At 37.9% G+C, this 26,147-nt stretch overlaps 1 protein-coding gene across 4 annotated transcripts; it reads right to left on the reverse strand.

Annotated features, from left to right (window-relative positions):
* Positions 1-822: 822 nt before the first annotated feature.
* Positions 823-24,944, reverse strand: LOC129256271 (cholinesterase 2-like). Of its 4 annotated transcripts, none has more exons than XM_064097214.1 (8): positions 24,354-24,944; positions 23,552-23,714; positions 21,136-21,213; positions 13,618-13,736; positions 12,971-13,141; positions 12,167-12,675; positions 9,767-9,940; positions 823-8,914 (listed from the first exon to the last, which is right to left on the reverse strand). In XM_064097214.1, the coding sequence occupies exons 1-8, from the start codon at positions 24,741-24,743 to the stop codon at positions 8,725-8,727; spliced, it is 1,794 nt and encodes a 597-aa protein (XP_063953284.1). In that variant the 5' UTR covers positions 24,744-24,944; the 3' UTR covers positions 823-8,724. The 4 variants fall into 4 exon arrangements, with proteins under 4 accessions (XP_063953284.1, XP_063953285.1, XP_063953286.1 ...); XM_064097215.1 differs by having other exon boundaries at positions 8,407-8,914; positions 12,323-12,675; XM_064097217.1 differs by having other exon boundaries at positions 8,785-8,914; positions 9,891-9,940.
* Between the last annotated feature and the right edge of the window lie 1,203 nt (positions 24,945-26,147).

Genomic DNA, 26,147 nt, shown 5'->3' on the forward strand with positions numbered 1-26,147 from the left:
ACCACCACCACCACCATAATCATCATCATCATCATCATCGTCATCATCATCATCATCATCTTCACCACCACCACCACCACCACCACCAGCATAATCATCATCACCATCATTTTCACCACCACCACCACCACGATCATCATCATCACCATCATCATTATCATCATCACCACCATAATCATCATCGCCATCGTCTTCACCATCATCTTCACCACCACCACCACCAAGATCATCATCATCATCTTCATCATCGTCATCATCATCTTCACCACCACCGCTTCCACCATATTCATCGTCATCATCATCATCATCATCATCTTCACCACCACCACGATCATCATCATCATCATCATCACCATCCTCATCATTATCATCATCACCACCATAATCATCATCACAATCATCTTCACCATAATCTTCACCACCACCACCATAATCATCATAGTCATCATCATCATCATCATCATCACCATCATTTTCACCACCACCACCAGCATAATCATCATCACCATCATCTTCACCACCACCACCACCACCACGATCATCATCATCATCATCGTCATCATCATCACCATCATTATCATTATCATCATCACCACCATCATCTTCACCGCCACCACCACCATCACCACCACCATAATCATCATCGTCGTCATCATCATCATCATCGTCATCATCATCATCTTCTTCACCACCACCATCACCACCATAATCATCATCATCACCAACATCATTCATGTAGGCCTAGATCAACACCGCTAAAGGTCAAATGTTTATCATAGGGGCCAACTCTTAACCGAGAGAAACGCACCACCGAAACGTTGATTAGTTTATGATCACAACATATTTTATATAGTTTATGAAATAATAGTGCCTACAATATCTTCTGGGTGCTGCATTGTGGCGTGCGCCTGTAATACATGGAGGAAGTATAAATTAACTGATGCAGAGGTCCGAGGTTCTAGCCATGGTGCACGTCTTTGAGATGGTGATGTTTAAGCCTGTTTAACCCTTAAATGACTGGGGGCATGATGCTCCCCCTCAACGTTTCGTGCAATATTTCCAAAACGCAAAAAAAGATAGCACCGCAAAATTTTATGACTTTTTTTTTGAGGTCTCGCGCAACTTTTGAGACAAAATTCGCGACATAGGGGAGACCGGGGTTAATTGGCACATTTTTGACAAAATGGCTGTAAAATCCAAATAGATTTTATTCGAGAAACAATCAATATATCAGCTTGAAGCATATATCTAAGGGCTTCAAAATAATGTACCCCATAAAATTTTCAACTCTATTATGGTTACTGAAAAAAATCCACCTTGAACAAGACCATCGCAAACGTTCCAACTTACCCCAATACGGGGTAAGTTGGAACATGGTATGGGGTACGTTGGAACACTGCATGGTCAATTAAGAATTATACTAAAACTACTTAAAACTGTAATATTACATGGTTTTAGCCTATTTGCTTTATTTTTTCAAGTTCAAAATATTTAAAGTGTGGATTTGTTGAACTTTATGTTTTCTATTATACAGCCACTCACGCAAGCACACTGTGTAGTAGAATTCCGCGTATTTGGGTGCGTTCGATTTTACATGCAATTAAGTGTACTATCAGCAATTTCATGTACTTCTGCATCAAATTTACAAGACAAAAATTAATTATTTATATTTTTTTCATTAATCAATTATGCAAATAAGCATATGAAATTTGCCCTAAATTTTTTTTTTGCCTTTAACCATATTTATTAAGCTAGTAGAATGCTAATTTTTGGTGAGAGTATCAATTTTCACATTTATAACAAATATCCACCAAAAATTGCCAAAAATGTAATTTCTTATGCATTTTTTGTTTTTTTATTTGTATTTCTTTGTTTTTTTTAACCTTTGTTTTTTCGATGAACTTTGTCGGGACTCTTTTGCGATCATAAATAGCATGAAATAAATCTATTTGATCAAACAAAAGTAAAAAATAATCATACATTTATGACTTTTGGTTGAAAAACACAATTTGCATTGACCTTGTACATGGAATCACGTTTTTGAGCAATTTTGGGTCCTACATGCACGAACAAAATGTTGAGTAATTTCGAAACCGCGCACACAGGCATTGCAAATGATAAACAAAACAAGCATGGTATACAATACATGTTCAGAAGAGTGTGAAATACTTAATATATTTTTTTCTCATATCCAATGTTTTTATTCATAATTATGTTTGGGGTAAGTTGGAACATGTTTTAACTAGCCCCCTCAATTTTGTTCCAACTAACCCCGGAGGCCCATTTGACGTTTATAAGCTTACAGCACAAAAAAGGGACTTCACCATGGCATATTAATAACCTCATTTTGTAGCTTGGTTCAAGTGTCTATTATACCCCCAAACTGACCAACTTGATCGATTAACTTCTCTGAGATAATAAAACATTTCTGAAAGAGAAAAAAACATACTCAGAATGTCCACACAAAAAAATTATACTTAGTGTATTAATGGCATAGGCGGCGGAAACGGGGGGACCTGTCCCCGCTAAATTTGAGGTGGGGGGGGGGGGACGACCCCCCCTAAAATTTAGGTTGATAACCTTTTTTTTTTTTTGCTTGTCAAAATTTTGTTGCTGGTCCCCCCTAATTTTTTTGGCTTCCGCCGCCATCGATTAATGGGAGATGAAATTCATAAAAGGGTGATTATTTTTCGTTCTAGTTAGTCTGCTTGATTAATTTAGGGTGTAATTTAGTTGTTAAAGGGTCTGTAATAATTTCCATTGAAAAAAAAACAAAGAAATGCATAAGAAATTCTAAAAACAAAGAAATACATATCCCAGCCATGGCGTAATTTCCTTCAGCAAGAAACTGATCCACAATGTGCTGCACTCAACCCAGGTGAGGTAAATGGGTACCGGTTGGAAGTAATTCCTCAAGAAGCTGTGTGCGCTGTGAACGCCTATAGCTTATAGCTTAGCCTATAGCTTAGCCGGGTAATATAGGAGCGCCTTGAGCACCTAACAAGGTGGATATGTGCGCAATATAAATATCCTATATTATTATTATTATTATAAGGAAAAAAATTGGCTTTCGTAATTTTTCTTTGTGGAAATCTTTAAATTGGATTACAAAGATGACATATGCAAAAAAAGAAGAAAAATTGAAGTGAAATTGGGTGTTAAATATGCAAATAATGTTTTTCATGAATAAATTTGCATATTTTATCCATAATAAATAACACAATATTATTTTCAGATTTTTTAAATACTAGCTTGTAGTTTATGTGGTAAAGAATGTGCGTGCCAAATTTCGGCGCGATCGCGCAAACGGCGGTCGAGATCAAATAGCCCAGTCCTGATTGTACATTGAAATACTATACTACTTGTACCATGGGGATAGGAAATGTTATAGAAATCATTCATTTTAATATCCAAATCGTATATTTGTTCATTCCGGGTGTCCAGCTAGCAATTTGTTAACGTCAATGCTTTCATTAAAATGATAAACAGAGCAATGTTGTACAAAACAATGTTTTCCCGGCTTTCTCCTATGTTCCATAGATGCAGGCTATGTTACAGTGGAAAACACTCCGTTCCTCGAATATGACATTATAGACGGGTCAATATATGGTTTGACCCGGAACAAATTGCAACAAATGATTTTTCAACGGTATTTTGTACTATTTGACCTCAGGAATAACATACTAAAAATCTACCAAAATCCGCATCCGGGAAAGTGGTTATTTTTAAGATGTCATCCAAGATGGCCGCCATTCACTAAAAATTGATATAACTCACTCATTATCCACCCTAGAATCATATTTGGGTTCATATTCCATGGTCCAATGGGTAAAAGAATTTATTTATACAAGTTAGAGTGAATATTAGCACTCCAGGGTACCAGGAAAATCCAAGATGGCGCCCAAAATGGATGCCGTAGTCTTAAAAACTCCACAATTCATCTATTACTTACTTAAGTGGCTTTAATTTGGTTTCCATCCGATTGTTTTTAATGATGAAGTAGTACGTCGGGACAAGTTACAAGTTACAAGGACAGCCAGACAACATATCACATCAACCTGAGAGATATGATTTTGGTGTCTAGACCATGGTTTCAATTGTCAAATAATACATTGGGACAAGTTACAAGGACAGTCAGTGGTCCAGTATGTTCAAAAATCCAAGATGGCTTCCAAAAAATGGAGTAAAAAATGCTGTTGCTACTTTAAAAAAACCCAACAAAGTTTGTTCAATATTCGGGAATATGATTTTTGTGCCTATACCATGGTTAAATGGGTCAAATAATAAATTGGGATAAGTTACAAGAACGATTGGTGGTCAAGTATGTCCAAAAGTCCACGGTGGCTTAAAAAATAGTATCAATTAGCCGCGATGGTATTTAAAAATGGACATAGTTCATGTTTTATTCGTCAAGGGCATATGATTTTGTTGCCTATATCATGGTTTCAAAAGGCAGAAAATTAGTTACAAGGACAGTCAGTGGTCCAGTATGTCGAAAATACAAGATGGCTTCCAAAAATCGGAGTCTAAATGACTGCTGTTACTTTTAAAATGGACATAGTTCATTTAAAATCCACCTAGGAGATATGATTTCGGTGTCCACACTATGGTTTCATGGTTAAAATAATACGTTTGGACTGGTTACATTGATATGCAGTTGTCCAGTTCGCCTAAAACACAAGAGGGTTTTTAAAGGAATCTAAAACGACTCATATCATTCAATAGTGGTCAGAGTTCTACAATATTCATCTGCAAGAAATAATGTTGGTGTCCAAATTGTGGTATGAAGGGTCAAATGATACATTCGGACAAGTAAACAGGATGGTTAGTACTCCATTTTGTCAAATAATCCATGATGGATTCTAAAATTTCATCAAAATGGGTGCTGTTACCAACTCATTAAACAATATGATAACTTGTCCCCATGCATTTAAGTGTAGGCACCAAGATTATTTCTAACAGGTAGATATTTTATGTAACAGTAGTCACTTTAGAACCCATTTTTTAAGCCAACTTGGATTTTAAGGCAAAATGGATAGCTGCATATCATGGTAACCAGTCCCAAAGTATTGTTTGGCCCTTGAAACCCTAGTGTAGACACCAAAATAATATCCCCATGGTGTATTTATAATGTTCTACATCCACTTTTAAGTAACAGCAGTCATTTAAGACCCCTATTTTTAAATCCATCTTTGATTTTTGGACATACCTGACACCTGACTGTCCTTTCAACTTAACCCAAGGTATTGCTTGACCCTGTAAACTCTAGTATAGACAGCAAAATCATACCTCCAAGGTGTATTTATAATGAACTATGCATACTTTTAAGTAGCAACAGTCAATTTACACCCCATTTTTTGAAGTAATCTTGGATTTTTTTTTTAAACAGACAACTGACTGGTCTTGTAACTTACCCTAGTGTATTACTTGACCCTTCTAAACAATGTGTTTAACACCAAACTCATATTCCCCAGACAGATATTAAACAAACTATGTCCTTTTATAAGTAACATCAGACATATTTTTACTCCATTTTTGGAAGCCATCTTGTAATTTTTGACATACTAGACCACTGACTGCCATTGTCTTGTCCATTTATATAATTTGACCCTTGAAACCATAGTTTAGACACCGAAATCATATCTCACAGCGGATTGAAAATGAGCTATGCCACTTTAAAGTATCAACAGCCATTTAAGAATCAAGTTTTGGAAGCCATATTGGATTTTTGGTCATACCAGACCACTGACTGGCCTTAAAACCTGTCTTAATGTATTATTTTGGCCCTTAAACCAGTGGTTTAGATACCAAAATTGCATCTCCCATGCCGATATGAAATAAGCTATGTCCGCTTTAAGTAGCAGCAGTCAATTTAGAATCAATTTTTGGAAGCCAACTTAGATTTTTTGACCGACCAGGCCACTGACTTTCCTTGTAACTTGCCCTAACGTATTAATTGATCCTTGAAACTAGTGGTTTAGACACCAAAATCACATTTCCAGGCCGATATGAAAGGAGCTTGATCCGCTTTAAGTATCAGCAGCATATTTCTAATACCATTTTTGGACGCCATCTTCGATTTTTGGACATACCATAGCATTGACTGTCCTTGTAACTTATCCTAATATATTATTTGACCCTTGAAACCAGTGGTTTATACATCAAAATCACATATCCAGGCCAAAATGAAATGAGCTTTGTCCGCTTTAAGTATTAGCAGCCGTTTCAGAATCAATTTTTAGAATCCATCTAGGATTTTTGCACATACCAGACCACTGACTTTCCTTGTAACTTGCCCCAATGTATTATTTGACCCATTTAACCATGGTATAGACACAAAAATCATATTTCTGGACATTGAGCAAACTATGTCGGGTTTTTTTAAGTAGCAACAGCAATTTTCGACTCCACTTTTGGAAGCCATCTTGGATTTTTGAACATACTACTCCACTGACTGTCCTTGTAACTTATCCCAATGTCTTATTTGACCATTGAAATCATGGTCTAGACACCAAAATCATTATGTCCCAGGCGGATATAAAATGAACTATGTCCATTTTAATTATCAACAGCCATTTTAAACTCATTTTTTGGAAGCCTTCTTGGATTTTTGGACACACTCGACCACTGGCTGTCCTTGTAACTTGTTTCAATGTACTATTTCACCTTTAAAACCATTAAATAAAAAACTAATTTAGATTAATTGTGGATTTTCAGCCTACGGCAGCCATTTTGGGCGCCATCTTGGATTTGCCTGGTACACTGGAGGGCTCATAATGCATCCTAGCCTAAATCAATGTTTGTACCCCAGACCATGGAATATGAACCGAAATAGTATTCTAGGGTGGATAATGTGTCAGTTGTATCCATTTTCAGTGAATGGCGGCCATTTTGGACGCCATCTTGAAAATAACCACTTTCCCGGATGCGGATTTTGGTAGATTTTTAGTATGTTATTCCTGAGGTCAAATAGTACAAAATACCGTTGAAAAATCATTTGTTGCAATTTGTTCCGGGTAAGGCTATTTTTGGTCGTATATTGACCCGTCTATTAAATTGAAGCAGTGGCGTAGCTAGGATTTTTTTCCTGGGGGGGCACTGGGGGGTCCTTGCTTTTTCAGGGGGGGCACCATTTTTTCGGTGTGTGTGTGTATGTGTCACAAGGGCGGATCCGACTTTCGCCAATAGGGGACGGTGCCCGAAATTATCTTCACCTATATTTTCCCCGATCAGTCACTTCTTAGTTTTATTCTTATAAAACAACATTAACATGAAATAAGCCTTATACAAAGTGCGAGCGCGAAGCGCGAGCGATTTTTTTAAATAACTTTTTATGTATTTTGTCCTGAAAATTTAATATTCTGGACAATGTTATGTGTGATCCTGAACAAGATTCGTATGTAACTAGATGGTTACTGCGAACGCCAAGCGCGAGCAGAATTTTTTATTACCTGTTCTAGCATTATCGAAAAGGGACCTGTTAAGGACTGCTTACAGTTACCCACGAAGACGGTATATATTTCGATAATGCGAGCGCGAAGCGCGAGCAAATTTTTTTAACATTCCGACCTAAAAATGGTCATTCTAAGCACTTTTTGTATTAATAAATGGGATAGGTATGTAACTAAACAATTGATGCGAGCGCGAAGCGCGAGAGGTAGAAAATTTAGATTTCAGACCTAAAAGCGGGACACTCTATTCATATTTTGTAAATCATAAATAGGATATAGTTAATTGGGTATCATTAATAATGCGATCATGAAGCGTGAGCAGACAATTATTGATATTCTGACGTGAAACTGGATAATTTAAGTACATTTTAAATAAAGAACATGCAGGCCATCGCGCATGTTTTAGATTTAGACCTAGAATCTGGGCATTCTGAATACATTTGTTTAATGGAACATTATGGAATACACCTAGACAATATGAACTTGGCAAATCAAACAATGTGACCACGCAGCGTGAGCTTAAAATGCTGATATGTAGACCATAAAAACAAACATTTTACAGAGCACTTAAATTTGTAAATGAAAAAAATAATGAAAGCTCGATGTCCGAGCTAAAATATGTTTTGTATATAGACTTCAAAACTTGCTCCATATCAGCCTATTGAGCAAGATATGAATCTCATCGAACAGGCAATTCTGGCGCGAAGCGCAAGCAAAAATTTTATATGGTAACATGAAAGATTTTTTTTTTGCAAGTCTTCCCCTCACATTATTTCATTCACTCGTCTTCCTCTTCCTTTTTGTTCTTCTGTCTTTCTTCTTTTTTCTTTTTTTCTTTTCTTCTTTCTCCCTTTTTTTTTTTGCTCTGCCAATTTTTTTCAGGGGGGGCACCTGGGGGGGCACACCAAATCTCAGGGGGGGCACGTGCCCCCCCATGCCCCCCCGTAGCTACGCCACTGAATTGAAGCCCCGTGTAGAGGAGAGTCATCACATTTGCTCGTTAATAACCCACTGCACTATTCGTATAAGAGTAGGGGGAAAGCCAGGTGTAGTGGTCCACCTGCACTCCCCCATTTAGTTATATATAGATTTATATCGGTAGGAGAGACCTGCGGGTCAGTGAGTCAGCTCGCTTTTCGCCTCCCAGGCACAGGTGACGCCGAACAAATAATAATTACACTACTACTACTACTACTACTTGTAACTACTACTACTTCTTATTCTACTACTAATAATAATAATGATAATAACGATAATGATAATAATAATGATGTCATCGAAGACGAGTTTGTAAACGCGCGAATATCATATTCCAAAATCTACATTCTCTAGATTTGAAAGCGGAATCATCTGTCATTGCTGGTGAAATGTTCTTAGAGAGATCTGTTGTGATAGGATCGTAGAGCGGCCAATCTGGTAAGTCGTTCATCAGCCATGGACTGTCTTCATTTTGATTCGGGTCTCTGCATGCATGTAAGAGAGTTTATAAAGAAAAGTTATGAACTCAAAGTACCTCTCGTCAAATTTCTCAGACTGATGCTAAATTGGCACGAAAGTTAATAATAATAATAATTGGCATTTATATAGCGCTTTATCAATCTACGACTGCTCAAAGCGCTTCACAATTATTATTACCCGGTCACTGGATTCATAGCATTTCAATCAGCCTGTTAGGCGCACACTTGCTAAACCAACCACAATGACGGTTATTTCCTACCGGTACCCAATTAGCACCTGGGTGAGAGTGGCAAAGTGTGGATTGACGCCTTGCCAAAGGACGCTAGGCCATGGTGGGATTCGAACACACGACCCTCTGATTACAAGACGAGTGTCAGAACCGCTACACCACGGTTCTTTGTACCAAAGAAAACGCATTGACCCATCCAGTGGTGTCTTGAATATTTAGTTAAATGGTGTATGCGCAAGTTTTCATGCGCAAGTTTCCGACACTAAACAGGCGTTGGGCCTGTAATTCTAGACTAAGTTTAGAAAGTGGAACAAATTCACCAAAACTAAACCAGCAAATGCGGTTTGACTTTCAAGTCGCATTTCTCCCTCACTCTCTCCTTATTTATTTTATATTTGGAATTAGTCATTAAAAATGGATTTGAAAATAGCTTTGTACTAAACACATCTGATTAATATCATTATCATGCTAATGTTATGGATTTGCGATGATTTCAACCTTTCAAACGCATTTGCCAGAATAAAAACTAAGATGAATTATTTACAAGTGGTTTATAAATGCAAATTCTGATTGTCAAAGTCAAGTAAAAAATATATTTTCCATTCATAGAAAGCCTAATATAATTTACCCCGAAGAGGCGAAGTTGGTCCAATACTGGATGATGCGTGACGTCATATTTACTTCTTCTGGTGTTAAGGTCCAATTAAGATGGGGTAGGAAGTGTACCCCAAATACAAAGAGAAGATTCTCACCATGGTTAACACGGGTCCAAGTTATGGGACGCCAAAATGACTGGCTGGGTCTGGAAAAGAAATCGTGTATATTTTCTCAAGTTAAGAATAACAATAATCAATCATTCATTCCATTGATTTCATTTTTTCTCTCCATTTTTCAACTTCAACATACACATACTGAATGATTAATAATTATAGACAGAAAAGAAACGTGGTAAGATTAAAACACATTTTCACCAAACACAATCGAATTAAGAAATAACATTTGAAATAAGAACAATTTTCAGTAGCGTGCCTCGGAATAGATTATTTCTATACCGAAAGATGCCATGACGGTATACATATTGCATAGGCGGATCCAGGGGGGCCGAGGGGCCCGGGCCCCCTATTGGCGGAGCAACAAAAAAGAAAAAAAAGGAAAGAAAAAAAAAAGAAAAGAGAGGAGAGGAGAAAAAAAAGAGGAAAGATAAGATGAGGAAGACGAGTGAAAAAAATAAGATGAGGGGAAGACTTGGAAAAAAAATCATGTCACTATATAAAATGATTTTCGAAACATGAAGAGTGTCCCATTTTTAGGTCTAATTCTCGATTTTTTCCGCTCGCGCTTCGCGCTTGCATCAATTGTTTAGTTATATAGCTATCCTCTTCACGATTACAAAAAATGATTAAAATTTCCCATTCTTTATGTAGAAATGTCAAAAATTTTCAGCTCGCGCTTTGGGCTCGAATTATTATTATAAGGAAGATCCCCAATTACCCACCCTTTTCTTGATTTACAAAACATGAATAGAGTGTCCCGTTTTTAGGTCTAAATCTCGAATTTTTCCGCTCGCGCTACGCGCTCGCATCAATTGTTTATATATATATATAGCTATCCCGTTTAAGTTACAAAAAGTGTTTAGAATTTCCATTCTTTAGATAGAAATGTCAAAAATTATTCAGTTGCATACACATCTTTTTCAGGATAACAAACATTGCCCAGAATGTTCAAATTTTAGGACAATATATCAAAAATTAACCCGCGCTTCGCGCTCGCATTATATATGTGCTATATGTTTATTTTCATTTATAAGAATAAAGCTAAGAAGTGATTAGGACTACCCCTTCAAAGGATCAAACAAAAATCATCTTCGAGCGGCCGATTGGAAAATTATGGCTGAAAAAAATTCCGCCCCCCCCCCCATTGGCGAAGGCTGGATCCGCCCCTGATATTGTGACATTCTTTTGGGCATGTGACGGGGTTTACGAAACCGTTATTTTATTCCGATGGGTTGACGGTCTTGGCATTGGGATATAATGGATTGCCTTATTCTGAGCACTTCAATCAGGGAACATAAGCAGTTACTACCATGGCCTACTCATTTTAGGGGGCGGAGGTCTAGCCCCTTGCCCCCTTCAACCGGAACTGCTGGTACCTCAGTAAGGTGGGACTGGTTGCAAAACCTATAATAATATATTTTCTATAACTCAAGATTAGTTTAACCGGCATTCGTAATACCTCGGTCACATTTGCTCTACGGAGGCCGTGCTGCGAGTCGAAAACAGCCGTTTTATTCATTTTTATTCAAACCACCTATATTTAGCTGGTACAAAATGTTAAAACGGCTGTTTTCGACTCGCCGTAAGGCCGCTGTAGAACAAATGTGACCGATGTATTAGTAACCAAAGCAGCATGGACATGATGGGAGGAGGAAGTTAAGCCCCCATCACACTTATTCCGAATCAAGCAGAATTGGCCTGAATGAAAGGACTATTGTTTGACCAACAGTTGGTCATTTAAATCTACTTCGAACACCGTTCGAAAATATCCCTCGAATGTTTTGAACATGACCAAAACCTTCGGGACGGCCAAAAGAAATGACAAAAATATTTCGAATGCACTCAGAATGCAGTCAGGATATTTAAAATGCCTCTAGAATGTCCAAGAACGTAGCACGAATTATCAATCTGACTCCATTGCGGTTCATTTTGACTAATGTATGATGATACACCTGGTCAATTTACTGAATTTCAACTCCAGTTTGGTGAATTCATAAGTTCCTCCCAAAAATGTCTAGATTTTTTGAATATTTTTTTCATTCCAGCTTCTGCTTGATTCCTGCTGATTCCAAATAAGTGTGATGTGGGCTTTACGAAAGAGGTTCGAGGTTCGAGTCCTGGTCACGTCTTTCGGATGGCGACGCTAATGGTCAATCCCATGCGGGCGTAAATAATAATATAACAATATCCAATTATTGATACACGTCTGTAAAACTCAATGACACATCCATACTCAATATTCCTAAAATGCCCACCTGTGAGTCATATGATAACGATATACTTTCAATCCCGCATCGGCTGCAAAATCTGCCACAGCGATGGTAGGACAAAACATGGTCATATCGCCGACGATGTCATTGAGCTTATCAAACACGTTCAACATTCCATCATTCATTAACTCAGTTAAGTACTCGTCTTTATTTTGGCCTCGATCACTGTACATCCTATTCGTATGTGAAGGGCTTTCATGTTCGTCCACATCGTATACCAGTTCGATCAGGTCTTGAAGGATGGAATCCTCCACCTTGATAACGGTCGACATGTAATGCCGCAGCTCTTGACGAGTGACTGTGGGTGTCGTAATCGCCTTTGGAAACAGCTTCATCATGGTCATCATCCCCTCATCTGCGTTAGCCCCAACGATGAGGCTAACATTGTTGTACGAACCCATTTTGCCAACGATGTCCGGAGTATCAGGGATGACTACATGATCGATTACGGGGAGGAATGCGATATCAGCCGAATCTCCCGTGTCAGCTAACACCTGTTAAATAAACATGATGAATTAAGGTAAGAGCTCAGACAATATTAACCCTTATACCATAATGTGAAATATCACTGTGCGATATGTGAACAAAACTTGAAAGTAAAAGAAGGAAGTATATTAATTTCATCTTCTTCCGATTTTTCTCCTCAAGATCTCCTTTCTTCTTTTTTTTTCGTTTTTGTATTCTTATGTATTGTTCCCCCTCAAGTCTTTGATATCTATAAAATGGACGTTTTTCTTTCGAATTCTAATTCGACGCTTTACAAATGTATAAAAGGAAAAGTGAACATACTCGTTGCTGCATAGCAACAATTTCATATGCAGGAATTTGCTCGAGACATTCTAAAAGTTGTGCAGAAGATGGAACTTCACCACACCCCACCAGTCGACCTAGGGTCTGAGCTCTGTTTCGTGCTGTTGCTAGGTCGGGAGACCTTGCCCATGATGATGTTGATGCTCCGCTCTATGAAAGAAGGGAGATAATAATAAATAATTCAAGTTATGAGTCGATATTCATCACTTGATGAATATGCTTCTTTTAAATTGTCCGTTTCCTGAAAGTTTCTTTTAAATTAAATAAGAAGAATATGAAATATTGATCGATTTATCAAAATAAGCTTCTTGTCTGCCTTTAGTCATTTTGTCCCATCCGATACTCGCTTGGCTAATTGTTCATTTTGGTATTCTGAATCTAGAAACTATCAGTAACCAGGGGCCCGTAGCACAAAGCTTAGCAGTGATCGTATATTATTTTTCTACGATTGATTCCTTTGACTACAATGTACAATCAATCGTAAAAATCAAGCTGCGATTAATCGCTAACCTTTGTGTTACGGAGCCAATGAGACTATTTATCCTGAATACCACACTGGCTATCCATACCCATATAAAGTACGCTTGAGATATGATATATTTTTCAAAAGTGGCCGCTGAGTATACCTGCATGATTGCTCGATGAAATAGACCAGACGACAATGGAGACATGATATGGATATGAATGCTTGCTGATCCCGCGCTATCACCAAAGAGAGACACTCGATTTGGATCACCTCCAAATGCTACAGGGAAGAGATTGAAAAAGGCACTTATAACACATCGAAAAATATACATTTTATTAAGCACTGATAAATAATGAATTGATGCCATTTAAATTTTCCATTTTTATTTTCGCATTGATATCTATATTTGATTGTAATCATTTCTTTATTTCAAAGAAAAGCAATATACAAATGAACAAAGTGAAACAATTAATTTAACAAGCAAAACCAGGTCCATGAACCTATACCGGTTCAAGGGAGGTTGAAATGTACATAAAAAGTAAAATTACAAAGACATAAGATATTGATTGCAAACAAAAGCAATCATACAATGAAACTGAATAGGTGAATTTGCATTAACATTTAAAAAAAAAAGAATTGGCCTTAAAAAGAGACTTGCTTACATGAGCAAAGGCATATAAAAAATGGAGCATTCCATACATCCGTTATGGTAGCAATAATTATTATACCTAATAAGGTAGTATTTTACATTAAGGAAGGCAGAAGAGAACCCCCCCCAAAAAAAAAAAAAAAAAAAAAAAAAAAAACAGGTTCAATAATTCAACTTATAAGTGGATATCACACCAAAAAAAACCCAGATGGGTTGAATATTGGAAAAGAAATGATAACTTAAGATTTTGTACCTTATCCCAATGCTGATCCTTCCTACTGTTAAAAAAACATTATGGGCAGTATTTGAAACTAAGGGAGTCAATGACGTAAGGACTCAAATTTTTCTAATTTATTATTTTAGATTCTTGATATCTACATTATATCAATGTGAAAATTGGAGAATCAGCAGGTTGCCTTCGATAAAGTTTGATGTTTGTCTTGTATGTTTAAAATAGTAAAAAGCCGGTGCTGGGTGTTTCATTTGCAGTTTTTTAAGTTACGCATGACTTTACTCAAGACGATGACATATAGTAGACCGGCCAAAAGTCAAAAAGTGCTCTAGATAAGGATTCGACGGCAAAATTTGTTAATGCTTGGCATCCCAGCTAAAAGTCTTGCAGAAATACCCAGGAATAGCGTACGGCCGGATGCCAAGCGCAATTTTGCGTGAAAGTGTCATTTTTAGCGTAAAAACTGAAAGAATGTCGAAAATCACGCATTTTTATATTTTGACGGATTATCATCATATTTTTAATTATCTTTGATATGAAATTATTTTTATTCAGAGTTTCAAATTATAAGACTCATAAATATGCATTTTAAATTTGAATCTTACACACACACATATGGCACAGGGAAACATAAAACCGCGATTTCCTCAAAATAAAAGTTTGTGAAAACTATCAATAGTTTGAAGTTTTTTTACGCAGCTTAAATTTTTCGATTTAACTGCGTTTATCCATCAAATGTATAGTAAATGTCCTAATGTCACAAATATTAAAAGAATTTTCAAGTAAGATGGAAAATATCTCACTTTATGTTATCCAAAAGGAGACAATGTGCATTTTACCAGGTGCGCATTTTGAAAGAAAAATTGAAAATACCGTACATTATGTACATAATTACATGTATAAGTACATACTAAAGCGAGTTTCTAATTACATGTATAAGTACATACTAAAGCGAGTTTTTAATTGAATAGCACAATTTGTCAATTCTTTGCATTCCAGCTCAAATTCTTGCGGAAATACTGAGGAATAACGTACGGGCGGATGCCAAGTGCACTTTTGCGTGAAATCTGAGAGACTGTCGAAAATCACGCATTTTGATATTTTGACGGATTATCATCATATTTTTTATTATCTTTGATATGGAATTATTTTTATTCAGAGTTTCAAATTATAAATCTACTAAATATGCATTTCAATTTGGAATATTACACACACATATATGGCAATATGACATAAAAAATCGTGATTTACTCAAAATAGAAGTTTGTGAACACTATCAATAGTTCTAAGTTTTTTTACAAGTTATTTTCTTCGATTTAAATTGGTTCATCTATTGAATATCGATCGTTTCTAATGTCACAAATATTAAAAGAATTTTCAAGTAAGATGGAAGAAATATTTTGCGAAAGGGGGCATGCAAAATTTAGCGGGGAGGGGGAGGGGCATTTTGAATGTAAAATTGAAGATACTGTAAATTATTAACATAATTACATGAATAAGTACATACTTAAAACGAGTTACAAAATTTCTGGCCGCATCTGCCTCTTCCCCCCCCCCTCCCCCCGCTGCCTAAGGTCATGTATAGTGTCCGAAAGGATTACATGGAGCTGAAAGTGTCCCGTTTTCAAGATAATATACCACTAGCGTGAAGGGGGGGGGGGCAGACTGCCCCCCGACGAGTCACAACTCATGCAGGCAGTGGCGTAACTACGGGGGGGCATGGGGGGGGCACGTGCCCCCCCAATCGGCTGGCAAAAAAAAAAAAAAAAAAACGGGGAAAAGGAGAAAAAGAGGGAGAAAGGGAAAGAAACGTAATGGGAAAGAAGAAATTATTGTTAATTATAATGTTATATTATATTATGATTATCTTATGTTATATTACATAAATAAATTATAACTTTATGAAACATAATTTGCACAGGGCCTAGTCTTCATTGTTCCTGGTGCTCGCATTGTCTGTTTAACAATATATATAATCTTCTTGTACTAAAACCTCCCGTTTTCAAGTCAATATACACCAAATATATTTTCTTAGACTTCGAATTATTATTGTTTTATGTAGTGACATATACTTTTTTTCATGACTACTTAAAGTGATTGCCCGATTTTAAGGTCTTAATATAAACCATTTCCTGTCCGTACTTACATTCGCATTCGTGTATTGGTGAGATATGTCTGTTCTTCATGAATTTTCTAAAATCAGTCCTTAAAATGTCCCTTTTTCTGATCTGAATGTAAAAAATTTCAGCTTGCGCTTCGCGCTCGCATCATTTGGTTAGTGAAATACGCATGGTCTTCGTGAGTTCCTAAAAGCAGGCCTTAGAATGCCCCTCTTCAGGTCTGAATTTCCTAAATTTTCAGCTCGCGCTTCGCGCTCGCAATATTTGATTTCTGCGATGCGTATGATAATCATGATAACAATGACTACAAAAAGTGATTCATGTGTTTAGATGTAATTCTAACAAAATCAGCATTCGCTTGGCACTCGCATTAGATGACTATGGTGAGATATCTGTACTCTTAATGGAATCCTTTAAAAAAATAAATAGTCCTTATCCCTCTTTTGGGTCAATATATACAAAAATTTCAGCTCGCGCTTCGCGCTCGCATCATTTGGTTAGTGAACTACGTATGATCTACGTGAATTCCTACAAACAAGCCTTGAAATATCCCTCTTCAGGTCTGACTTTCCTAAATTTTCAGCTCGCGCTTCGCGCTCGCAATATTTGATTAGTGAGATGCGTATGTTAATCATGATTACAATGACTACAAGTGCTTCATGTGTTTAGATGTATATTATTCTAACAATATCAGCAAGCGCTTTGTACTCGCATTAGATGACTATGGTTTCCTAAAATGCATTCCTAAAATATAGTCCTTAAAATGTCCGTTTGGGGTCAATATATACAAAAATTTCAGCTCGCGCTTCGCGCTCGCATTATGTGATCAGTGAGATACATATCCGTTTAATGACACTGTCCTTTAAATGTCCCTATTATGTCAGTATACCTAGCAACTGAGCGCGCTTCGCGCGCTCTATAAGTGACTCATAATTTTTGCTGGTGCCCCCCCAATGCCGTGACCCACGGTACGCCACTGCATGCAGGGGATGTACCCCTGCCCCCCTGGCTCCTTTAGTCCTGCTCTGCTATGCATGCAGGCGAGACAAAAATAGGTATTGCCGTGGCAACGGCCATATTTTGTTAGACTTTGATAATCCAATAATTGAAGTAAAATGTAGATTGACAGAGTAGTTTAAAAATGCTAATTCGATCGTTTTATTCATACATGTTTATTTTCTATGCACTAGCGTACCTACGGGGGGGGCAGAGGGGGCAGTCTGCCCCCCTGACGAGTCCCAACCCATGCAAAAGACGTATCCATGCCCCCCCCCGACGAGCTTGAAGACCTTTTTTGCCCCCCCCCCTGACGAGCTTCAAGACTTTTTTTTGCTTGTCAAATTTTTTGGCCGACGGTTTGCCCCCCCCCCCCCCCTGTGGAAAATCCTAGGTACGCTACTGTTTCTATGATTTTGGATATAGATATTCCTACAAAATTAATATTACCATGGTAACGGCAAATTAAATATAAGACCTATTTATGAATATCGCCACAGGTAGATTTACGTTCAGCACCAATTAATTCGCGGAAATAGCAAGTAGATCGAACTCTACAAAAGTAAACATAATCCTATATACTATCATGACGGGTATCGCACTGATTAATATTAGTATGTGCAATATAATATAGATGTAATATTGTGCGCTGTTTGTATTTTATCAGAAATGCGCATCCGATAAATGTACATTGTTATCTTTCGCATATATAACATAAAATGATATATCTTGCATCTTATTTCAACATTTGTTTTCACTATATGTGCCATGACAACAATTATTATGTATTTATTCGGTTAGCGCTAAAATTGACGAAATTGAGATGCGGAACACAAACATTATACTATTGATAGTTTTCACAAACTATTATTTTTAGTAAATCACGATTTTATATTTCATATTGCCATATATGTGTGTGTAATATTCCAAATTGAAATGCATATTTACTAGACTTATAATTTAAAACTCTGAATAAAAATAATTCCATATCAAAGATAATAGAAAATATGATGATAATCCGTCAAAATATCAAAATGCGTGATTTTCGACATTCTTTCAGATTTCACGCAAAAAATGATAATTTCACGCAAAAGTGCACTTGGCATCCGCCCGTACGTTATTCCTCAGTATTTCCACAAGAATTTGAGCTGGGATGCAAAGAATTGACAAATTGTGCTATTCAATTAAAAACTCGCTTTAGTATGTACTTATACATGTAATTAAAAACTCGCTTTAGTATGTACTTATACATGTAATTAAAAACTCGCTTTAGTATGTACTTATACATGTAATTATGTACATAATGTACGGTATTTTCAATTTTTCTTTCAAAATGCGCGCCTGGTAAAATGCACATTGTCTCCTTTCGGATAACATAAAATGAGATATATTCCATCTTACTTGAAAATTCTTTTAATTTTTGTGGCATTAGGACATTTACTATACATTCGATTGAGAAACGCTTTTAAATCGAAGAATTTAAGTTGCGTAAAAAACTTTAAACTATTGATAGTTTTCACAAACTTTTATTTGGAGGAAATCGCGGTTTTATGTTTCCCTGTGCCATATGTGTGTGTGTAATATTCAAATTTGAAATGCATATTTATGAGACTTATAATTTGAAACTGTGAATAAAAATAATTGCATATCAAAGATAATCAAAAATATTAAGATAATCCGTCAAAATATAAAATGCGTGATTTTCGACATTCTTTCAGATTTTACGCTAAAAATGACACTTTTCACGCAAAATTGCGCTTGGCATCCGGCCGTACGCTATTACTGGGTATTTTTGCAAGACTATTAGCTGGGATGCCAAGCATTAGCAAGCATTAACAAATTTTGCCGTCCAAAGTATAAAAAATCGTTTTGGCCGGTCTACTAATATGGAAAGCATAAACATTATGTTTTTTTGTACAGAGACAGATAGTGAGATGGAGCGGTGGGTGTTCAATGAACAAGTAGGCCGTAGAGAGAGAGAGAGGGGGGAGGGATGAAGCGGTGGGTGTTGTGGGTGTTCAATGAACAAGTAGGCCGTAGAGAGAGAGAGATGGAGAGGGATGGAGCGGTGGGTGTTCAATGGACAAGTAGGCCGTAGAGAGAGAGAGAGGGAGAGGGATGGAGCGGTGGGTGTTGTGGGTGTTCAATGAACAAGGAGGACGTAGAGAGAGAGGTGGAGAGGGATGGAGCGGTGGGTGTTGTGGGTGTTCAATGAACAAGTAGGCCGTAGAGAGAGAGATGGAGAGGGATGGAGCGGTGGGTGTTGTGGGTGTTCAATGAACAAGGAGGCCGTAGAGAGAGAGATGGAGAGGGATGGAGCGGTGGGTGTTCAATGAACAAGGAGGCCGTAGAGAGAGAGAGAGAGAGGGATGGAGCGGTGGGTGTTGTGGGTGTTCAATGAACAAGGAGGCCGTAGAGAGAGAGAGAGAGAGAGAGGGATGGAGCGGTGGGTGTTGTGGGTGTTCAATGAACAAGGAGGCCGTAGAGAGAGAGAGATGGAGAGGGACGGAGCGGTGGGTGTTGTGGGTGTTCAATGAACAAGGAGGCCGTAGAGAGAGAGATGGAGAGGGATGGAGCGGTGGGTGTTGTGGGTGTTCAATGAACAAGGAGGCCGTAGAGAGAGAGATGGAGAGGGATGGAGCGGTGGGTGTTGTGGGTGTTCAATGAACAAGGAGGCCGTAGAGAGAGAGATGGAGAGGGATGGAGCGGTGGGTGTTGTGGGTGTTCAATGAACAAGGAGGCCGTAGAGAGAGAGATGGAGAGGGATGGAACGGTGGGTTGTGGGCGTTGTGGGTGTTCAATGAACAAGTATAGAGGATAAAAGAAAACGAGAAGGGACAGGGGCCGCGGAACGGTTTTCAAAGTGGGGGGCTGACCATGCAAAAAACACAATCGTATGGTCATTATTGCGTTTTTGTACACGGTTTTGGAAAAAATTGGGGGGCTGAAGCCCCCCCCCCCCCGGTTCCGCGGCCCCTGGTTGATTGACAAATGAGAATACCATATTTTTCTCGACATTCTCAATATACCCGCTCTATTCATTTGGGCGTTCGTCCCAGTTTATAAAGGGTTCAAATCAAAACCATTCAGGTTTATCCGCCGTTCCTACTTCACAGAAATATATTAGCGGCGTGTGTGGGGGAGGTGCAAGATCGAGGGCCGTGTCCCGAATGCCACTTCCAGGTGCGAAAAAAAAGCACGCAAAAACAAAATAAGGAAAATGAGAGAAAAAAAAATAATGAAAGAAAGAAAAGGCCCTTCAAATTGTCAATATCTGACCAGTGATCAAAGACGACAGCAGTGTAAACAGTTGTAAAGGATGCAATATCGCCGATAGTTTTTTGCATTCTTCAAAATATTGAATACCGCGGGGGGGGGGGGGGGATTCTTTACAAGCCACTGGAATAGGTCTCCAGTGTGCAATCAAAATAAACATATTTTATCATACGATCTATACAATTAACTTCAGTTCAATTTGTATGGCATATCGTTTCCTCGGCATTATTCAATGGTCCGTATAGAATATAGGTATGTACAAATATCGATACAAAGAATTTGGATCATCACAAGAACAAAACCTTTGATTTTGAATGATGCATCTACATGTATATCAATAAACCCAAACACATAATAACTAAAAATATCTAGAAAAGATTAGAACTATTGTATTCGACCGCTCACCTGATATGTATTTCCTAATCCAATTCAAGGCTGTTATTTGGTCCATAACACCGAGATTTGGTGGTATGATATTGTCCCCTGAGTTGAAAGAGAGAAAATAACGGTAATATTACGAACAGTCAACTGACCAAAATATAAAATGAAAATGGAAAGACTAAAAGCTGTGACCAGGCATTATACACCATGATTGCACTGCCTGTTAAAACAGATTTAGATATGGACACTTTACATCAATATGGAATCTTGACAATCAAATAATGATAACATAGACAGGAGCGTATTTAGGATTTTCGGAAAATGGCGCCCCGCCAGGCAATCATGGATGCCTTTAATGTATATTGAATTATCTTTTTCCATAATCACGTGAAAAAGGGCAATGAAGACCACTTTTAAATTGAAAAAAATATCCATGAACATGTTGTAATACCAAGTTTTGAAAAGAATAAATGCGACCAGAAAGCAAAGTATTTCAAGCACTTTCGGGTTTCAATTTAGTTTAAAATTCACGTTTTGAAAAGAATAAATGCGACCAGAAAGCAAAGTATTTCAAGCACTTTTGGGTTTCAATTTAGTTTAAAATTCTCACCAGTGGTAGGCCCTACTAAAATTATGTGTGGGAGCTGTAATTTCTTTAACAGGGGCGGATCCGGCTTTCGCCAACTAGGGGGGGGGGTGTATTTTCATCTATATGTTTCCCGATCGGACATCATAAGCACTTTTTGCAACCGTGAACATCATGGGTATACGTATATCTAAACAATATTGATGCGAGCGCGAAGCGCGAGCTGAAAAAGTTGATATTCCGACCTAAAATTTGGACATTCTAAGCACTTTTGGTAATCATGAACACGATAGTCATCTAACATAGCGATTGATGCGAGCGCGAAGCGCGAGCTGAAATTTTTTTAGATTCTGCCTAAAAAATTTGGACATCCTAAGCCCTTTTTGTAATCATGAACAGGATAGGCATCTAAATAATCGATGCGAGTACAATGCGCGAACTGAATTTTTTTGATATTCCGACCCAAGAGATTGATGCGATGACAATTGATGCGAGCGCGAAGCGCGAGCTGAATTTTTTAAATATTTTCATTTGAAATCTGTACATTCGAGTAAGCATTTTTGGTAATCATGAACAGGATGAGTATCTAACACAACATTTTATGCGACCGCGGAGCGCGTGATTATTTTTTTTCTTTCGACCCAAAGTTGGACAATTTAAGCATTTTATCTAACCATGAACTTTACTAAACAATTGATGCGAGCGCGAAGTGCGAGATAAATTTTTTTGCTATTCTGACCTAAAATAGGGACTTTTTCAACACTTGATAATCATAAACAGGATGGGCATCTAACTGTAAGCATTTAATGCGAGCAATCATGATTTTGGCGCCCCAGGACAAACATCGAATTGGCGCCCAAAAAGTCGAAAATGAATTTGGCGCCCCCTCCATAGGTTGAATATAAATTTGGCGCCTCAGGACAAACATCAAATTGGTGCTCCTAGGTCGAACATCAATTGGGCGCCCCTAGGTCGAACATCAATTGGGCGCCCCTAAGTAAAACATCAATTGGGCGCTCCTAGGTCGAACATCAATTCGGCGCCCCCTATATCAAACTCCAATTCGGCGCCCCTATAGGTAGAAAATCAATTCGGCGCCCCTATAGGTAGAACATCAATTCAGCGCCCCTATGTCGAACTTCGATTTGGCGCCCCCTATGTCGAACATCAATTCGGCGCCCCTAGGTCAAACATCAATTCGGCGCGCCCTTCTTCCCTCTTCTTCTTTTTTTCATCTCCCCTTCTTTCCCCTTTTCTCTTTCTATTCTTCTTTCCCTACTTTTTTCTCCCCCTTTTATTTTCCTCTCTTTTTTCTTATTTTTTCGCTCCCCCCTTTTCGCCTATCCGTGGGGCCCCGAAAGCCTCCCCCGAATAAGCGCATGATAGAGAAGAACATAATGGTGAATGATGACGCGACATTGGACACGATGGTAAAGATCTTTTAATCATGTCTACTGATTATTGTGTGTGTTCGTTTCCATGACATTTCTGCTTGTCCATAAAATTTTAGTTAGTGAGAGAGAAAAAGAGAGGGAGAGGGGGGGGGGGAGGGGAGGGAGAGATGGAGAGAGAAAGAGAAATTGGGGATTAGAGTATTCTGCTGCCCGGTGTCACTCTTCACCCGTGTCCAACAACTTCAGAAATGCACCCTAAATTACGTAATCTATCAATAAGTCTTTGAAAAACGGAATTTTCACTTGCTGAATAAAGCCTCAGTGTATAATCAGTTCAGATCCAGACAGACTTCAGTGTGATTCGATAAAATAAGTGGTTATGCTCATAAGCTAAGAGAGAGACGTGTGGGGGGGGGGCAGACAGAGACAAACTTTACCCACTGAACAGCGACTTTATTACCCGTGGTTAGATATCCAAGAGCTCCTAAACGGTAGTTTATGGTTACCACTATGACGTCACCTAAAGCGACCAATGGGAGGGGAGATAACATTGGAACTGTTCCAGCGCCATACATGAAACCACCTCCATGAAGCCATACCAGCACAGCGAGGGGCACATCCCTCTACATAAGAAAGAAAATATGGATTAATGATGGGTAATTGACACGAATAATCAATGAAAAAGTGTCAACATAAATCAAAAACATTTTCAATTTCACTTGTTCATCATACGTATACCATGACTAATTGTATAAGCTATATATACCATGGAAACATTGGCTGCTGCGTCCTGTTGCCATGGTAGTTGCCAAATGTCAAAGTTTACTATAATTCTAAGTCCTTTATGAAACGGACCCCTGGTCTTACCAATGAAATACCATGGTAACTCCTTGGTCTTACAAAGAAAAAAAATAAATTAACCCCACTATGCTGAAAACGACATTTTATTGTGTAGTAGACAGATATAAATTAGGCCTATATCAATCTGAATTCGGATTGTTTTGTAAGACGGTCCTATAGCTAATATTTCCAATGTATAGGCCTACAGTAGGCCTAAACAGGCATAGAACCCCTATGCTACAAAATTAATGATCTGGTACATAGTATACTGTCTTTCCGATGCCAGAACCAATGGCAAGCCTTTTAGGCATTTTAACACTTTTTACATTTATTATTTCGTGCAATGTTACGTCGGTATATGCATAATGTTCTTGCATGCAAATTTCAAAATACATGTAGACATAGAAAGAACTTGTACCCACTTGTGGCAGAGGCACAAAAACATCAAGAAAGAGGCAATCCTCGTCACTGCCAGACTCGGTGTTGTATACTGGATGAAGTCCCTGTGGACAACTTGGTCCACCCGAATTTCCATCTACTTTCAAGTCCAAATCCTGCAATTCTGGAGGAGTGAATCGTCGGCGTCCCACAGGAGGCTTTGCATAGCGAAGACCACGGTAAGATGCCACTTGGCGGTCAACTCCAAGTTCATTGGCATGGAACGTTGAACAAGATCCCTCGATGGTGCTAGATCCGGCATTGATCGTTGGAGCTTTGCAATTCTCGTTGCAAGCAACAGGTTGAAATGCGTGTAGTCCCACAAGAAATTGAACGCAAAGAGAGAAAAATACAGTATTGTAACGAATCATCATCACCTTCCTGTTGTCTTCAATGTCGGTTTCAACTTGTCTGGATAGTTAAGGACGTCGAAACTATTTAACTGTATATCCCATATACGCTAATGAACTATGGGAAAACACACAAGTTCAAGAAGACTTTAACTTCTGCATGTTTGTAAAGTGAATGAAAAATCACTTTGCAGTTAGATACTCTATCCTTATCCATTTACGAATACTAAGTAAGAAACGTTAAGAGTTAAACGCCGGTATTTTATGGCCGTGCAGGTACCAGTAGCTTTCAATTTGACGGAAATCTCTCCCGGACAGTATCTCGCACAAACAGACGCAAATTTCAATAAACTATTGCTGGAAACTCACACTGCATTTGATTATGAAATAAAATCTTCGCTATGTACGGATGTACCTATTTTCGTCTTCTAGCCGACTACTCGAATAGGGCTTTATTGGAATTATATGCTCTATAGACTACAGCTATAAAGGAGTGCATGACATATGTAAAAGGGCGACGACCACTGATGATATTTTCATTGGAACCTTGTTCAATCCCTTTAATAATCATCGTCAAGAAAAATTATTGCTTCCATACTTGTTTATGTGTGAATAACAATTTTATCTCTGGGGCTATATAAATATTCTGTTGCTATGGGAGAAATAGGACAAATGTCTCCTGACAAGTCATAGACGTTGCCCAAATGTGTGTATATACCATAATAGGGGAATCAATCAAATTAAAGGTTTCTATTTGAGTTTGATGGTGAGTTATATGCAACGATTGAGTTTAGACTCTTAAATGGTTATTAAGTTCAAGCCTTGCATAAAGAGCGATCACTCACCATGAATGAATTTTTTTAAAATGCATATATACGAGTGTGTTTGAGCTTATGATTGCCTGTATGAAAAATATTGTTTTCGCATCTACCCAAAGGGAGAATATCATCTCTATTAATGGTTCTGATTAGATTGTTGCTTCTGCGTTGTTTATATTAATTTCACGTTTCATTTTATAGTTATTAATAGTTATTATTAATAACAATTGTGAGAAACCAAACCATGGGCCTAAAAGTTCATGACCTCCTTACCATATAGATCTTCACCAAAATTAACAGACATTGAATAATTATACATATGTTTATATATATATACAAACGATTATCCACCTGTTGGGGCGAAAGCACTCAGGCCTACTATAATATACTGAAAATAATTATAATTGTGTATGTTGATAAAAAGAAGAATAAATGACATGGGACTTTGGAAATAATAGTTTTAGTAAATTAATATCAATTCGAGGTATATAAATCAATCAAGACATCGAATCAATGGTGCAGTGCAAATAAGCATAATAGTCCGTAACAAACAAATGCAATAAATCTTCAAATTATTATATTGTAGATATGCTGGTATTGCCTTCTCTTC

This window comes from Lytechinus pictus, chromosome 3, assembly GCF_037042905.1.
Source record: "Lytechinus pictus isolate F3 Inbred chromosome 3, Lp3.0, whole genome shotgun sequence".
Lineage (NCBI taxonomy): Eukaryota > Metazoa > Echinodermata > Echinoidea > Temnopleuroida > Toxopneustidae > Lytechinus > Lytechinus pictus.